Here is a 17,072-nt window from a genome sequence, read left to right on the forward strand (position 1 = left end):
TCCCTGGTATCATCCAATAGTGACCAATTTTGTGTATGTATTTTGTTTTGTCTTTTAGTATTATTATGAACTTATATTATTATGAACTTATGGATTTAGGCAAATTATATGTGTTTCAATTCATTACAGTTATGTTGTTGATGCTCAAATTGTCCCATCTTTGGCTATAATTTGTTTTTGTTGTGGTGGTTTTTTAACCTGGTAAGACTTTCAGTTTAATCACCAAGATATATATTTAAGGTGATATACAGTCATAGACTCTGACATTCAGAAGGTTCTGAGTGTTGAGAAATGACTTCTCCAATCTTAAAAGTATCACCACATCTTAGGCGTGACTTAGGTGGGGAGTGGGTGAATTAAGGTTCCGGCCACACTTGTATACGTGCCCAGGGGCCATGATGACTTCACACCTGACTCAGCACATTTGGTGATGGTGCCAAGTTGCCAGGACTCTGGCAAACATCTTGGTGTGCAGAGCCCAGGCCATTCCGTTGCTCCAAGTAACTGAAACCCTTTCTCCTTCAGGAGGTGTTGGAATTGGCTTTCTCCATCCTGTATGACCCTGATGAGACCTTAAACTTCATTGCGCCTAATAAGTACGAGGTGAGCAGCGTGGTGCTGTCTTGCACAGCGAGCCCTCTCTGTGACTCCTCAGCTGGGGGGAGGAGTGGGCAGAACAGGAACATCCCCCTAAAGGCAGGGGTCCACAGTGTGTCATGAAAGCTATTTGACACCGAGGTTCTGCCACGCTGTGGGTCCTTCGCCTGAGCTGGGCTCTCCTGCTCTTCAGCAGCAGCCTTAGGTTGTCGTAGAAAGACAGGGTCAACTAGGGATAACTTATTTGTCTGGGACTAGGAAAAATCTCTTCAGTTTCTCCTTGGCCACCTGCCCAAGTGAACCTGATGAACCTGACAGATCCTCCTTCCTCAGGGCTCCTGGTCACATGTTGTAGTGGATCCTGCCTGGGCTTTGAAGCCAGATGGATCCTGTCCTCCCGACACAGGGCTTACAGTTTCATCTGCAGCACTGGAAGATACTAGATGTCAAATGAGTGACCGTGGTTGAGACCACACATGTCTGGTGAGCTCTGAGAGCCATCAGAGGGAAGTTGAGGTGGGGCTTCTGGAAGAAGAGATGCTTAGCCAGGGCCTGAACTGCCAGTGGAGTTTTATTGGGAAGAAATGAAGAACTAGCAGGTGGGGGACAGGTGAGCAAAGGCATGGAAAAGATGGAACAGGAGGAGGTAGGGAGGGACGGGTTGAGAATTCTGTTATTCCGTCTCATCATGAGACCCTCAAGTTCAGTTTCTCTAGTAATAATTTTTAACATCATTTAATTTACTTTTTTTGAAACAAAATTGAGATCCTACAGTGATTCCATTTGTGTCCTGCTTTTTTCACCTGATACTTATTTCTTCCTACCATTACTAATTTCAGGGCAATTTCAGGTAATTGACATCCCAGTACTCAGGTCTCGTTTTGCTTTATTCATTAATTGCATTTTTAAAAATCATATTTCATATTATCTTAGGGAATTTAAATGTAAATCCCTCGTAAAAATCAAAAGGTCTTTTGAGAAAGTGAATGATCACCTCCCGGTTTATCTTTGCTATTATCCCAAATCGGTTTTGCCTATACTGAATAGTGCCACAGAGACTGTTGTGAGTCCTCTCAGAAAAGGGACCTTGGCAGGACCTCCTGCTGACCAGGGGCCACCAGGTGACATTTTGCAACTTGCTCCCCACAGTACTGCATCTGGATTGACGGCCTCAGTGCCCTCCTGGGGAAGGACATGTCCAGCGAGCTGACCAAGAGTGACCTGGACACGCTGCTGAGCATGGAGATGAAGCTGCGGCTCCTGGACCTGGAGAACATCCAGATTCCGGAAGCCCCGCCGCCAGTGCCCAAGGAGCCCAGCAGCTATGACTTTGTCTATCACTATGGCTGAGCCTGGAGCCACAGACGACGGTACCCAGGAAGGGATTTTGGGCCCAGCAGAAACGCAGTCTGGTGCCTTGTCTTTTGCTTGTACAGAATCTATAGTGACTGTGGTGGCCAGTAAATGCCAGCCATTTCTGAGACCCACCTCGGACCACCCAGAGCTTCCTCTAGGACCCTGTCCACTATGAGTCATGAAGGCAGGTGCTCCGGCCTCCCCATCACCGTGGAGCCTGGGATCTGGCCATGAGGAATGAACAGCAGACACCCTTGCCTTCCAGGCCAAGAAGCTGCTTCTTGAGCTGGAGTTAACAACAGCCACTCACCTTTTCTTCTGAGCCTGCTCTCTAGTCGGCTGGATCCCCACGTGGGCAAGAGCTGGCCCAGGAAAGGCTGCAGAGGCCAGATGTGCTGGCGTGTTGAGAGCCTTGGAGGGACTGCCTCTGGGTGACCCATGCCTGTGTCTCAAATCTAAGTAGAGGCCTTGCCCTTGCTTTTGTCGTCTTCGTGAGGGCTCCTTCTGGCCTCGCACAGTGCCAAGATGCTGCTGCTGCTGAGGTTTGGCTCTAACACCTCTGGTCTCCAGAGCCACCGGGTCTCTCTTGCCCCCCAGTTGTCTGGGCCATTGGAATTTCTCCCTACAAGTTCTCAGTCTCTCATTCTGGCAAGTCAGAGACATGCGGGCTGAGTCCCACCCTCTTAGTCTCGCGGAACTCTGCAGGGAGAGCCCAGATGAGGCTGGGCCTAGACTGTGGTGAGGTCACCAGATTCCACTCCCCACCCCCCCGTTTATAGCTTTTCTTCCTCGGGGAGAAATCTCCCACCTAACCTGAATTGCAGCTCCCTCCCGTTTGCTTTCCTTTGGCCTTCCAGACTTCAGGAAGTTTGCCTTCCCTCCTTCCCCATCCCAGCGCCGTGGTTTCTGCCATTGACCATGATTTCTGGGAGCTGGCTGAGGCCAGCTGAGGCCACAGCTGTGCCAACGGGGCTTCCCTGGTGCTGCAGCACTTGTGAACCACACGCAAGCCTCTCTCCTTGGACACATGTGAACACAGTGGCATTCAGTGTTGGGAGCCTGGCATGGTAGGTACTGCCCATTGAAGAGTGTACTATATATTTTCTTTACTATAGGCCATACTTATACAGACATGTATATATATTTATATAAGATCTACCTATCCTAGATGGAATGTTTGAGGGAAAATAAAATTGGAGGCCAAAAAAAATAGTTACACTTGCAGTTGTGAGCCAAGATTGTAACCGGAGAGCAGCCAGGAGCTTCCTGTCAGTAACCATGTTTTCAATAAATACTCTTTCATGTACAAACTGTGGTTCCTGTTAACAACTGTTTCTCTACTTGCTCCCTGCCCAGGGGAGCTTCAACTTGACAAGACCTCATTTCATTGTGTCTGCGAGACTTCGGAGAGCTCCAGCTGGAGCCCTCAGCCACCTCCTAAGAGCCGCTACCTCCTCTGCCACCACCCTGCCTTCACCTCGGGCGCGCGTGCACACACACACACCCTGCTGGTTAAGGATACTCACAGATTGGCGCACCAGGACAAAGTGTTTTCTGATCAGGCCTGCCGGGTACAGCAGGGAAAGGCATGCTGTACACCCCGTGAACATGTCCTCTCTCTTCTCCCTGCCAGGGCCACCGCCAGGGGACAGCTCGAGTACTCGTGCCTTACAAAGAAGACACGTTCTTCACCCTGTGTGTTGCCGGTGCTTAGTGCCCAGCATTCCAGCTGGTGTTTTAGGCTGTTGCTCCAAACCTCAGCCTTGGTAGCTGGGAGGCTTGAATGAGGGCGGTGATGAAAACAGATACTTTCTCTTGCCTCTGAGAGAGAAGGAGGGGAGGACAAGCTCTTTCAAAAGGCACAGAGTGCACAGGCACTACAGGCCTTGAGGACTGAATAAAGCCAAGACCTTGGGCAGCGATGGGTGCCATTGCAGGTGCTGGCTAAGTGTGGACTGAACTAATGTCTGCAGGGTGCCAGCTGGCAATGGCAGGGGCAGCAGCCGTTTGCATAATGCACTGCTTACACTCTGGCCTTGAGCCTTCTGTTCAAAAGGCAAGGGGAGCCCAGGCGAGTCACTTGCAAGGGTCCCTGTTTGCAGCCAGTCTTTGAGCCAGAGTGCCCAGGAGGGGCCAAAGAGGGAAGGCAAAAAGCCCCAAACTGAGCCTCTGCCTGCAACCCTAGCCTGCCTGGCTTCCTAATGATTCTCCCTGTCTGCAGGCTCTGCCTTTTAATCCAGCCTGCAAGATGAATAAGATCTCAACGCCCTCGCTGGCATTTTTGGGACCAGTGCAACCTGCCCCCTGGCTACTTTTTGGGTTACCCTCTTTAGAAACAACTGGGCTCCAAGCCAGGCTCAGCCTGCTCATCCCTCTGCCTGGGACGCTCTCCCTCTACTGGACCTGTGGAAATGGAGATCGTTCTCATCAAGTTTCAGGCACACAGAAAGTGTTTCACAAATGCTTAGTATAATTATTACTTCTCATGGATCTTCTACGTGCTAAAATGTAATGCCCCCGACTTATCATCACTCCCCAGCTGGCTTGAGCTCCCAGAAGAAAAAGCCACGAGAGATTTATCTTGGTGGTTCGTTCCGTGGTGCCCAGCACGGGGCTGGACATAGGTAAAGACTTGATGTTTTCAACAGAAGTAAACAGGAGACTATTTTCTGGCCCCCGCGGTGCGCACGGCTCTGCACTAGGCGTCGGCCGCCAGAGCGGCGCCTCGCCCGAGCGCAGGAGACACAAACGACCAAGCAAGACGGGGTGCTCAGCCCCGGGCCGCAAAGGCTCCGCGGGAAGGGCGCGCCAGGCTGGGTCACGGCGGACAGTGGGGGAAGCCCCGCCCCGCCCCTCGCCGGCTTCCGGCGGAAGTGCCCCCCTCCGCGGCGACGCCCAGCCTCGCACTTCCGGCAGGAGGGTCCCGGCCCCGAGCGCCCGCGGCCGAGGTGAGTGGGCGCGCGGAGGGCCTCGCGCGCGCTCCCGGGGACGGGGAGGGCCGGGGCTGGGCCCGGGAGCGGGGTCGCGGCCGGCTGGGCGCGCCCGGGCTCCTGCTTTCCCGGGCCGCGGTGTCCGCGCCGTGTAGGGGCCAGGGCCTCCTCGCGCCCTCCTCGGCCGCCTGCCCCGCGCGCTTCCCCGGCATGTCCTGAGCACCCCGACGCGCCGGGCCTGCACCCCGGCGGGCATCTGCAGCACAGCCCTGCCCGCCGAGCGGCCGCCTCCCGCCCTGGGGTGCGAGTGGGGGGCGGGCAGTAGACACGTGGGCAGACGGGGAGACGTCAGGTGGTAGGAGGGACCATGAGGATGAGGAGGGGGCCCACGAGGAAAGTTAAGCCACCCAGGGATGTGTGGAAGTGTGTTCTGGGCAGAGGGAACAGCAAGTGCGCAGAAGGACACAGGCTTGATGTGTTTGACAAACAGCCGGGGGCCAGCGTGGCAAGTGCTGGGGCCGTGGGGGGAGGAGGTGGTCGGCAGAGGCCTTCCTCGTGGGCCTGCTGAGGAGTTGGGATTAGCCCTGTGAGCGCGTGGTCTGTTTTCTGTGCTTAGGCCGCCTCCCAGCTGCTTTGTGGACTTGAGGTTGGCTGGCGGGGAGGAGGCAGGGACACCAGTCAGATCAGATGTCCAGTGGGTGAAAGATAATTGTGGCTTAGACTGTGATGGTGGAGTAGAAGTGAAGTAAGTGGGTCAAGAAGTATGTTGGAGGTGGAACTGACAGGACAGGATTTGAGGAAGGAGAGAAAGAGTGGTCAGGGTGACTTCATCGTTCGTCTGGGGGTTTGGGCTTAAGTGTTATGCTGGCATTTACTAATGACTTTGGACTAGATTGGGGGCGTGAATCGCGAAATCTGCTTGGGGCACTTAAAGTTTAGATCTCGTGAGTGGAGCCACCAGATAGGCGGTTCGATGTGCTAATCTGGAGCTCACAGAAAGGTTAGGGCTAATGGAAAGAACTTAGAAATCATGGGCATGGCGATTGGATGGGATGAGGTTACTCAAAGTGAGAATTAAGATAGAGCTTGTGCGCTCCACTATGTACTCTTGTAGGGAGAAGCAGAGAGAACCATTTAGGAGACTAATGCATCGTGTGGGGGAAAGAGGATGGTGGCTCAGGTGATGGTGGTGGAGGTCAGGAGATGTGATCCTGTTGGAGATGTTTTGTGAGGATAGAGCTGACAGTATTTTGATTGATTGTGCGCCAACGGAAAAAGCAGAATCAAAGATAAGAGCAAGATTCTCGGCCTAAGCAACTAGGTGAATGGTGGTCCCACTGGCCGAGGTGGGAAGAGGAGCAGGTTTGGACGAGGACAAGAAGGCAGTTGGATATTCTTCTGGGGTTCATGGGGAGGTCAGAGAGAGAGAGACACATTGGGGAGATGTCAGCTTAATGGAGACATTTCCAGGATGGGACTGCATTAGGTCACATAGCATAGTGGTTCTCAATCCATTGGATACGACACCCTCTTTTTAATGACAAATATTTCATTAACAACCCCCCTTATTATCCTAAAATGAAATTTATGGTTCATAAAAACTGCCTACGTATAACTTTTAAAAAATTGATGATGCCCTAACCACAATATAAAAGAGAAATAAAAGGAAAGTAATTGACAACAAAATAAAATGTGTTTCAATATGTAAGTTCCTGTGCACAAGGACACTGGAAGTCACAATGAGGCAGTCGATGCTTTCGCCACTTTCCCCATAGAACCTCTGGGAAAGTGATAGCCACGGTGCAGACTACTACAGCTCGAAAACCATGAGTGCCATTGCTGTAGATAATGTGGTTTTTCCGGGAACTCGTGGTACCCTTTTATCAAGAACAGTTCATTCTCCCCCCAGGGTAAATGGTAAATGTACTCTTGGAAATTTTAGTGCATAGTAGAACCATGGAAAAACTATTCTGTTACATGTAAAAACAGTTGGGTTCTAGGTTCAGGTAATTATAAGCAGATCTTTGGCCTCCATGAATGTCAAGGTCATGTAGGGTGCCGAACAATTCTGTTATGTGGACTATCTCCCTTATAGTCCCCACTCACTAAAGCTAGAAGCGTCCCCCCAAACACCACCACAGGTTTCCAAAGTTCCCTTGAAGAGAACTACAGCCCTGTGATGTCCTTTGGGCAGAGGCTTGTGCCAGCTCCCAGTTTGTGTTGGGGGAGGGGAAATGATAACCCAGGTTCCAGAGTACAGAACTGAATGTGATTACTCCCTTCAGAAAGGACTGGGGGTGGGGGGAAGGAAGATGTCTGATCACATGGTTCTAGGAAGGCTTCAAGAAAGAGGTGGCATTGCAGCAAGGTGGGAATGTTTCAGAGGAAGAGGTGAGGGAGGAAGAACACACAAATGAAGCAGTAGGTGGGATAACGCTGGACCCGGGTCCACCTGGTCTTCCTGGAGCCTGGCATGCTCTGGGCACTCATTAGGGTTGGCTAGATTGGTAGGGAGGCAGCGAGTTGTTTAGTTTGGCAAGACCCTAAGGAGGCACCACCTCTATGGGAGTGGTTGCTAGAAGCTAGGGCAAGGTAGGTATTGGTTTCCTAGTCCATTTTTAACATCTTAAAGACTAGATCAGTCCCCTGAAAATCACATGCCTCCTCTCTTGCACTGAGTTATGAAACCATATGGAGAACCTTAATGCGCCAGGTGAGTGTAAGGCTAATGTGGACATGGTGATCCTTGTCTTCAAGGAGCACACAGCCTCCCAGGCGACACAGAGACCACTCCAATCATCGCGCCCTGCGCAAGTGCGATGAGTGAAAAGTAGCGGAGCCGTGAGAGCAGCCTGAAACTCAGGGGGACGCGTGGGGGTGGTCCCTGAGGAAGCGACAGCTGAGCTGAAGATGAGTGGGAGCAGCTGAGAAAGGAACGAAGGGCAGGCAGTGTTGAGTTCCTTCAGGCAGCAGGAGAGAGCCCAGGGTGTCTGGGGAACTGGAAGGCGGTGGTGAGCCTCGGGCACGGAGAGCCTGGAGCTGAGGCCGGGAGGCCTGCAGGGACTGGATCAGGCCTTAGCTGCAGGAAGGGTTTATGGTCATCATCATAAAAGCACTAGAAGCCACCAAAGGCTAGCATCTGATCTGACATGATCAGATTTACATTTTTAAAAGGTCACTTTGGTGGCAATTCATGGAGAACAGCTTGAGGTGATAAGAGAGTGGACGTGGGTGTGGGCTCCTTCCTGCTGTCCTGTCTCCTCTGACCTGCCCCCTGCTGGGTGGGGATGGGGTGGGCGAAGCCAGATGGCCGTCACTCTGCACAAGCCACCAGAGCTGCCTTCTCATCCTTCCAGCCTTAGACCCGGGGACCTGCAAGCCCTGCATCCAGTTACTAGTCATGGAGAGGGTCGGCTCAGGCCACCAGCCCCTTAGGTGAGGACTCTGCCTGGGGCTCTGTTGACGATTCCGAATCATGGAGACGAAGAGAACTCCTCTGGCCAGGAGCCATTCTTGTTGAAAGTCGTGAGCCAGCTCGACTGGCTCTTCCTGCGGGCTATCTTCAGGAGAGGTGCCAGCCCCCACTGACCCAGAGCTAGGGAGTTGCAGCCTCCACGGATGGGGAGGTGGGCCCTGGAAGTGGCCTTTGTGTGGAAGGCGGTGTTGACTCTGGGGCTGGTCCTTCTCTACTACTGCTTCTCCATCGGCATCACCTTCTACAACAAATGGCTGACGAAGGTAACTCGGAGGCCTTGCAGCGCAGGGGCCGGGGAGGGAGGTGGCTGTGGCTACATTGCCCCTAATATTTAACAACAGGAAGGCCAGGCTTCAACTAATCAAACTGGAAGCCAGTCGCACTAGTGATGGGACAGGGCCCCAGAGCCCTGCCGTGCCAGGGATTCCCCTTCAGTGTTTGGGTTGAGGGGAATCAGGAAAGGGAGACACCGAGGGTGAGCTGGGGAAACCCGGGGGGCTTACGGTGCAGCTGTTTACCATCTGGTAGAGAGGTCGTTTGGTATTTTAATCATTGGCACAGCCCTCCTGGCCCGCACTGGCTATTAGCTGGGTGGAGGCGGGGGGACGGGCTGGAGCAGGTAGCTCACAGGCCTGTTGAAGAGTGGACAGCACCATGCTGCGACTGAGCCCTGGTCTGCCACCTGCTCTCCGTGTGACCTCCAGAACTGGGACTAGTAGTCTCTCATCCCAAGTGATTGTAATGTGGGTGAAAGCCCCTCGCACAATGCAGAGCCCTCATGAACCACCCAGTTAGCACCACTGCCGCCTGATAGAGGCGAGGAGGGGGCCGGAGTGGGCAGGCGGTAAGCCACACCTGGGCTGTGTGCTTGGGCTCCGCACAGAGCTTCCACTTCCCCCTGTTCATGACGATGCTGCACCTGGCCGTGATCTTCCTGTTCTCTGCCCTGTCCAGGGCCCTGGTTCAGTGCTCCAGCCACAGGGCCCGCGTGGTGCTGAGCTGGACCGACTACCTCAGAAGAGTGGCTCCGACAGGTATGTGCCGGTGGGGCGAGCCCTGGGGCGGCCCGGGCTGGAGGGGGTGCTTGGAAAGCCATAGGCCAAGGACAAAAGGAAGCCTGCATGGCTTGAAGCTTAGGCCCCCTCTGCCCGCTTCACTCCTGCCTGCTCCCCCACCCCCACTTCTGCCTCTTACGTACTTCCCATCTGCCCACTCCCCCCACGCACACCCAGAAAAAGCCCTGATGCAGCAGTGGCCTTGTGGTTCCCTGAGCCATGCGCTATGGCCTGGAGACAGTAGTGAGCAGAGCGTGGAGTCCCTCCCCTCGCCGTGCTGCACTGAGGGCAGTGAGGGGCGTCACAGAGCACAGAGCAGGGGAACCCGCCAAGGTCGGCGGGCGGCTGGGCGGGGAGGGTTTCCCGGAGCGAGGGCTGAGTGGGCTGAGACCTGGAGGATGAGTGGGACTGGCCGGTCCTGGGAGGGGACGGCGCCTGTGTGCCTGGGAGAGGTTTAGTGTGTGTGGAGGTCTGAAAGGGAACTGAAAGTGTCTCCGGATGCTGAGAACTCAGCATTGGTGAGAGGCTGTGGGAGAAATGAGAAATGAGAGGGTGGCAGGGGTCAGATCCTGGAGGGCCAGCTCCTCGTGAGGAGTGTGTGTTTTATCCTGAGGAAAACAGGAGCCACTCTGAAGACTTTCCAGTAGGGGATCAACAGGATTGGATTAATAACCCTCATCAGGAGGACAGTCAAAATATTTAACAAATGGGAACAACACATCCCCAGCAATCAGAATGGACCGCAGCCCCAGTGCTGGAGCAGACCACCCTGCTTTTTTTGGCCAGCAGTTAACCCTCTAGTTGCTGACTAGAAAGGACAGCCCAAGGGCCCCAGAGAAAGCTGGAGTATGCAGGGCAGAGTGGGGGGCACTCAGGTGCCTGACAGAATTGTAACGTCTGGCACGCCCATGCCGGCCTCCCTGTCTGTGTGTCCGGTGGGGCCCCTGTGTCCACAGCACTGGCAACGGCGCTTGACGTGGGCTTGTCCAACTGGAGCTTCCTCTACATCACCGTCTCACTGTGAGTACCCGCCCCACCCCGCCGCCCCCCTGCAGGCTCAAGCTGTCTGTCCAGCCGGCTGTCTGTGCACCCGGCCGATGGGCCAGCTGCTACACCACTCTCTGGGACCAGCCCTTGCTCTCTCAGCTCCTGCCTGGCACCCGGCAGCTCCCCAGGAAGTCGCCAGCCTCTTGCATAAGCCCGGCACAGGGGATGCTGTGCCTGCCTGCCAGGTGGCCTGGGGAAGCCAGGGGCTCAAACAGCGGTGACAGTCACGGCAGGGGAGAAAGGGCGCTGACCGATGTGCAGGGCCTCAGCTGCACAGAGGGGCAGGCATAGCAGTTGAGAATATCTCTGGTTCTGTGCTTCAGAGAGCACAGTCCCTGCCTTCCCTCTGTCTGCACTTCTCATCCTGCCTTGCTCCTCCTGGCCTCCACTGAGGAGTAGGTAAACAAAGGTCACAGGTCAGCTCAGATGACTCAGGCCGCCTTCCTCTGGTCTTCTGTACCCAGGTCACCCACTGCCCTGAGCAGAGCCAGTTGCCCTGGTTGTGCCAAGGGCCCCTGTCTTGGTGGTGAGTCTGAGCCCAGGCTCCAGCGGTGCATTGTGGGTAATTTTTGTTTCTAGGTACACAATGACCAAATCCTCAGCTGTCCTCTTCATCTTGATCTTCTCTCTGATCTTCAAGCTGGAGAAACTGGTGAGGCCCCAGCTTCCCTTTTGACCCTCCTACTCCCAGAGATGCTAAGAATGAAAAGGGGAAACTGGGCAGTGGCTTATCACTGTGTGTGATGAGGAGACAAGCCCAGCCCAGGTGGCACTAACTCCTGTTGCTGAGGAAGGACCTAGACACAGGGCACTACTGAGAATATTAGAAACTGGTGTGGCAGGGGTAATGACCAAAGGAGAGAGGATTCAAGGACAGGGGCCGGTAGAGCCGGGTCCTGGGGGCTCCCTGCTGCGTGAGGTCCAGGGGAGGGGGTGGGGCCACCTGGGGGCCTAGGACAGCCGTGGGGAAGCTCTGCCGTGTTTTAGATCAGGTAGGGAGGGTGGGTACATGCCAGCTGAAGGTCAGCCCTGCATCCATCGACAGGAAGGAGCTGGCAGGACCCTCGGGTGGGGGAGGTAGGAGGGTTTCTTGTCCAAGGGCAGCCAAGGTGGCTGCACACCCCCAAACCCCAGGTATGATGAACTCAAGACCCCAAGTTAGTTACCACTGCTCCCCATCCTAATAGCGTGCAGCACTGGTCCTGGTGGTCCTCCTCATCGCCGGCGGCCTCTTCATGTTCACCTACAAGTCCACGCAGTTCAATGTGGAGGGCTTTGCCTTGGTGCTGGGGGCCTCGTTCATCGGTGGCATTCGCTGGACCCTCACCCAGATTCTCCTGCAGAAGGCGGAACTAGGTGAGAGGGGCTGGCCCCAGGCGGGGTGGAGGCAGGCCAGGCCAGGCCAGGCCTGAGGGCTCACCCGTGTCCCCATTCTGCAGGGCTTCAGAACCCCATTGACACCATGTTCCACCTGCAGCCACTCATGTTTCTGGGGCTCTTCCCTCTCTTTGCCATATTTGAAGGTACGTTGGGTTCTCTACCTCTGGGCATCTCGGTGCAGCAGATCCCCAGACCCTGCTCTGAGCCCAGCACTGTGGTGGCTGCAGAGGTGACAGTGATCAGAACTGTGCCCCCTCGCCCGGCAGTGCCTGGTTTGGGGGCTAGACAGACACTTAAACCAAATGGCTAGAATCCAGTGTGATAAGTGCTATGTAGGAAGCGTGTATGAGATACAGCAGACGGTGATGATAGTGACCACACAGCCCTGAAGGTGTGCCGGGGCTGTCCCAGTCATTTTAAACATACTAACTCTTTAATACTCCCCAAACCCTGTGTGGTGGTACTGTTATTATCTCCATCCTGCAGGTGAAAGAGACAGGCAGAGAGAAGGAAAGGTAACCTTGCCCAAGGTCTCCTGGCTCAGAAACCAGCCTGAATTTGGATCCAGCAGCTGGCTCCAGAGTCCCCCTCTTAACTGTTATGCATTCTGTCTCCTAGAAGGAGCAGAGGGTCATGGAGTGTTTTGGGATGGTAGGGTGGGAAGGCAAGTCACAGGCTTCCCAGACAATGTCTTTTGGAGGATGAATGGGATTTTGACAGGCTGATGGGGGCAGGGCATCCCAGGAACTAGAAACAGTAGGTTCAGGCCTTCGGGTATCTGCCAGATTGGCTGAGTGCACGTTTCTGGGGTGCGGGGCCAAGGGCCAGTGCACAAGAGCCTGAGCAGATCAGCAATTCCCCTCCACTGTCATCTCCCACAGAAGAGGAGAGGCAGGGAGAATTGTCTGGGCTGGGAGGTGTGGTGCCACCATCCTTCCTCCCATGTTTTGGATTAGTTTTGTCCCTTGTCTGTTTATCCTTCCTCCCCGAGTCCCTTCTCTCCTCAGGGTCATTACAGAGAATTCTGTCTCACATCCATTTAAGTTTGAAGCAGTGAAGCGTCTCGAACCTCTCTGAGAAAATTATTCTGCAGCCCCATTGTCCAGGAGGCTTCTGTTCCACAGCCTCGTTTTTAAAATCTCTCCCCATTCCTTCATCATGCCCCTGTACAAACGCTACGCTCTCCCCCCGCCTGGTGTTTACCCCCCCCCCCCCGCCTGGTGTTTACACCATCCCCATCTCTGCAAACCCACGTCCGAAAGCCCCCGGTAGTCGTCACATAGCCAAGCTGCATGGATTTAGCTCCTTTAATCTTTTCTGGTAAATTAATCCCCCAAGCGCCTTCATTACGTATGTTGCTTTTCCCCGAATTCCCTTCAGTTTGCCGATGCCTTTGCGGTACTGCTGAGCCCAGCACCAGAGAAGATGTCCTGCAGTGTGAGGCTCTTTGCCTGGGGAGGCCTGGCACTCTGCATTTCTTTGGTGCTTCCCTCTGAAAATCTCAGAGTACTCGGCCCGCCTCCAGCTCCCATAGGAGTCTCTGTTGTACCTACGTCGGGGCTAACCTCACAACCTGCTGATGCACCAAGGGGCCTTTCTCTCAGATGGACAATGCTAGAGGGCCGAGAATCCTCTGGAAATCTAAGCAAGTGTGTAGATGCCTGAGTGGGTGTCTCCGAAACAAGGGACCATGGCTTTTGTCATATATTTATATGTGTGTGTGTGTTTACTTTTTGAGAACCGTTCATCAAATTATAGTGTCTGTGTGAGAAACCCTGGTCTAGTCCCAGTGCTCTCATTTTATCAGTGGGGAAACCATGGTCCAGAAAGGAGGCATGTCTCTGCCGAGTCCCATGGCTACATAATAGCAAGACCTGGATTAAAATGGAGAAGGTTTGTAAGGATAGAGCTTTGTCCCTGTTTATAGGTGGCCCACCTGAAAGTTAGAACAAGGGAATCCCCCAGGGGCCCAGGGCGTTGACAGTCCTCACTTGATGGGCTGCCCCATCTCTCTTTGGCCCAGTGGTTATCACAGCTGCAGAGCCACAGGAAGTCACTATTCTCCACCCTCCTCCCCAAAGGCGGGTAGGTAAACGCTGTGAAGGAGCAGGGTGCTTCCTCCGATGTTCTCTGCGGTACCACCCTCCCCCGCTTAACCCAGAGGCTCGGAAGCCCTCCCCATCTCTCCCTGTGAGGACCTCTGGCTTATATTGCCCTGGGGCTCTCTGGTAGCCATCACTGCGTCCCCGGCTTCCCCAAGTCTCAGGCCATCTGCATGGGACTCTCACGCCTCCCGTCCTCTTCCTCAGGGCCTCAGACGGTCAGCAAGTGCTCAGCGAGTGTGCCCTGCAGCCGTGGCAGGTCTCACTCTGTGGCTGGGGATGGTGAGGCCACCGGGTGGGCACACCCAGGACATGGCCTCCCACCGTCTCTCCCATTGCTTTCAGGTCTCCATTTGTCCACATCTGAGAAAATCTTCCGTTTCCAGGACACAGGGCTGCTCCTGCGGGTACTTGGGAGCCTCTTCCTTGGCGGGATTCTCGCCTTTGGTTTGGGCTTCTCTGAGTTCCTCCTGGTCTCCAGAACTTCCAGCCTCACTCTCTCCATTGCTGGCATTTTTAAGGTACGGACTCAGAGGTGACCCCTGTCCTGTCTTAGAGGGGAGCCCCCTAAGGGTGTTTCTCAACAGCGGCTTCCGTCCCAACTCCTGCACCCCAGGGCCCTGCAGAGAAGAGACGGAAGTGCCTAGTTAGGGTGCTGAGAGCCATGCTCTCATCTGTACCCCCTCCCATCATCGCCACAGCCCCGTGAGGTGGGGATGCTCATCCCCAGTTCACAGCTGGGGAAACAGACATGAAGAGCTGCTCCTCCCCAAGGATACACGGCTAGGAGGTGGCTGAGCTGGGATTCAGAGCCAGGTCTGACTCCACCAGGCCTGGGTCGCATTTACATTTTACTATGAATGCCAACTCTAGTCATGTGGCAGCAGCCTGAGCCATGGGTTGAGAAGCCCCCATCCAGACTCATCAGTAAAGAGTTCTGTGATTGATTGGCAGTGTCTGCCGTGGGCACAGCAAGGGATGGTTATATATCAGGGAGTGCCCTGTGTTTGCCAATCCTGCCTCTGCTGCCGCCATCAGCTCCCTTGCCCTCTTATCATCCTTGCCTGACCTCCCCCTCATCTCACTGCTCCCTGCTCAGGGCCATGGAGGGAGTTTTTTCTGACTAGGCAGACACTGATACTGGAGCAGTGTTCCTAAAACCAGGAGTATAGGTCTCCCCTAGGGTCTTCTGGTTGCCAGCCAATGACGAGGCATACGCTGTGGTTCTCAGAAGGAATCATCTCACCAGTCCCGTTTGCAGCCACTGTGTACGGAGAACCCCGTGCCCAGTGTGTGTCCTGTAGAGCCCAGGGTGATGCTGCGTTCCTCCGTGGCAGCTGAGGCCTCTGTCTGTGGGTGCCTTCTTGAAGGGTAGCTTTCCTTGTGCCCGTGGCCATGGGCTGAAGCCCTACACTCCCAGCCCTGGGTTCCGTCTGCCTCTTCTAATCCTGACAGAATTCTGTGAAGAGCGCCTCCTTTGTTGCATCTCGGTAACACAAAGGGAGGAAACGTTACAGGCAGGACTGGTCCCCTGAGCGGGGGGACGCCTTCCCCTTTGCCCTGCAGGCCAGCCTGCCCAGGCCCCGGGAGTCTTGGCAAGTCTGGCTCTGTCCTCTGGGGGTGCCCAGTGCCCTGCCCTCCCGCCTCCTTGCAAAGGAGCCAGCTCCCCCTGCTGACCACTCCCCTTCCTGCTTCTCTGCCACAGGAAGTCTGCACTTTGCTGTTGGCGGCTCATCTGCTGGGTGATCAGATCAGCCTCCTGAACTGGCTGGGCTTCGCCCTCTGCGTCTCGGGAATCTCCCTGCACGTGGCCCTCAAAGCCCTGCACTCCAAAGGTAACCCAGGCCCCTGCAGAAGCCTGTGACGTTCTCCCCGTGACTCTCGGCCTCTGTGATTTCCCCTTGACCCAGCCCTACCAGGAAGGGGCAGGTGACTCGCGACTTCCCCAAAGCAGTTCCAGCCTGGTGGCTGTCTGTGCAGTTCAGCCGTCTCTGCGTTGGCTCTTTCTCTAATTCAGGAAGTGTGCCTGGTGATTCTGCCGCCACCATTCCTCTGAGAAGACTCCTCTCCAGGGAGTGGGTGGGTGGCTGGGCGGGGGCCCAGGTGACTCAGCAAACACCCGCATTGGCACACTGAGAGAACCATCGCTGGGTCTGTAACTGGTCTCTCTTTATCCCCAGGTGATGGCAGCCCTAAACCCTTGAAGGGGCAGGGCTCCAACCCTGACCGGGAGCTGCTGCTCTGGAGCAGCCAGCAGGGGGAAGATGACTATGAGGAGGAGGAGGACTGCTTAGTGGCCCAGGGGCAGCAGTGACCAGCCAGGGGACCCGCTTGGAAGCAGGCCGCTCCACGGCCCTCACACTTGACGGTGGTTTGGGGACCCGTGTGGCTCCTCACAGCAGCCGGGGAAGCGGTGACTGGAACCTCGCAGGCTGGGCCTTGGATCGCACACGACCACGTGGTGGGGCTAGGTCAGGGAGCTGGTCAGACAGCATGCTGGGCACCAGCCACCCTGGGGCCTGGCCGGACTGGGTCCAAGCCGTGCTGCAGTCACAGCAGAAGGGAGGGGCTGTTCTCAGCTGCCCGCCAGGCTCTGATAGCCGAGAGTATGATTTCAGAGGCATAACAGGTTTCTGAGGGGCCTGGGTTTGGTCTGTGGAGCGGTTGGAAAGGGGATGGAGAGGCCGGGGCCTCATCACCTGGAGAGCAGCTTTTCTCAGCAGATCTATTTATAGTTTGGAAATAAAAGGGTTTATGGTCCACTGGCCACCTTGTGTTGCCTGGAGGTGTGGGGGCAGGGAGGGGCGGTGTAGGCTGGCCTCTCCCCTTCCTTCCATGCCGTGGGCCTTCCCCAGATGACTGGTCACACTCCAGGCCTTCCACGTCTCTTATGCTCCTGGGTGAGTCCCGGTGCCCTTCCTTGGGGCCCTACCACACCTGCAGGCAGGAAAAAATTAATATGTACTGAGTACTGTATTCTGAGGACTTTAGGATTTGAATCCTGACTCTGTCACTTACCAGCTGTGTAACCTTAAGCAAATTACTTACCCTCTGTACCACAGTTTTCTGCAAAAGAGAGATAATAATTACTACAGAGTTGTTCTGAAGATTGAGTCAATATTGGTAACAG

The 17,072-nt window shown here is 55.0% G+C and overlaps 2 protein-coding genes across 7 annotated transcripts in view; both read left to right on the plus strand.

Moving 5' to 3' along the window:
* The window catches only part of ELMO2 (engulfment and cell motility 2), a 38,861-nt gene extending 35,598 nt beyond the window's left edge, over positions 1 to 3,263 (plus strand). For all 3 annotated transcript variants that reach the window (XM_014787398.2, XM_087445183.1, XM_087445184.1), the window contains exons 20-21: positions 526 to 603; positions 1,747 to 3,263. In XM_014787398.2, coding sequence (XP_014642884.1) covers positions 526 to 603; positions 1,747 to 1,947 — 279 coding nt within the window. In that variant the 3' untranslated portion in view covers positions 1,948 to 3,263. The remainder of the gene's footprint in view (positions 1 to 525; positions 604 to 1,746) is intronic.
* A 1,536-nt stretch (positions 3,264 to 4,799) lies between these two features.
* On the plus strand, positions 4,800 to 16,709 carry SLC35H1 (solute carrier family 35 member H1). Of its 4 annotated transcripts, XM_004430313.3 has the most exons (10): positions 4,801 to 4,901; positions 8,240 to 8,621; positions 9,242 to 9,392; positions 10,370 to 10,433; positions 11,040 to 11,112; positions 11,648 to 11,816; positions 11,900 to 11,983; positions 14,288 to 14,463; positions 15,648 to 15,777; positions 16,123 to 16,709. In XM_004430313.3, the coding sequence occupies exons 2-10, from the start codon at positions 8,502 to 8,504 to the stop codon at positions 16,254 to 16,256; spliced, it is 1,101 nt and encodes a 366-aa protein (XP_004430370.1). In that variant the 5' UTR covers positions 4,801 to 4,901; positions 8,240 to 8,501; the 3' UTR covers positions 16,257 to 16,709. The 4 variants fall into 4 exon arrangements, with proteins under 4 accessions (XP_087301311.1, XP_087301312.1, XP_004430370.1 ...); XM_087445185.1 differs by lacking the exon at positions 11,900 to 11,983 and having other exon boundaries at positions 4,800 to 4,901; XM_087445186.1 differs by lacking the exon at positions 10,370 to 10,433 and having other exon boundaries at positions 4,800 to 4,901; positions 9,313 to 9,392.
* The last annotated feature ends 363 nt before the right edge of the window (positions 16,710 to 17,072 follow it).

The sequence above is a fragment of the Ceratotherium simum genome, chromosome 21 (assembly GCF_057802395.1).
Source record: "Ceratotherium simum simum isolate JZ-2026a chromosome 21, ASM5780239v1, whole genome shotgun sequence".
Lineage (NCBI taxonomy): Eukaryota > Metazoa > Chordata > Mammalia > Perissodactyla > Rhinocerotidae > Ceratotherium > Ceratotherium simum.

Bases quoted from the DNA above. Each gene is read 5' to 3' on its own strand.
- SLC35H1 (XM_004430313.3), top strand. From the start codon at position 8,502: ATGGGGAGGTGGGCCCTGGAAGTGGCCTTTGTGTGGAAGGCGGTGTTG. The intron at 11,113-11,647 runs GTGAGGCCCCAG...CCATCCTAATAG, and splicing joins TCTTCAAGCTGGAGAAACTG to CGTGCAGCACTGGTCCTGGT. The intron at 11,984-14,287 runs GTACGTTGGGTT...CATTGCTTTCAG, and splicing joins TCTCTTTGCCATATTTGAAG to GTCTCCATTTGTCCACATCT.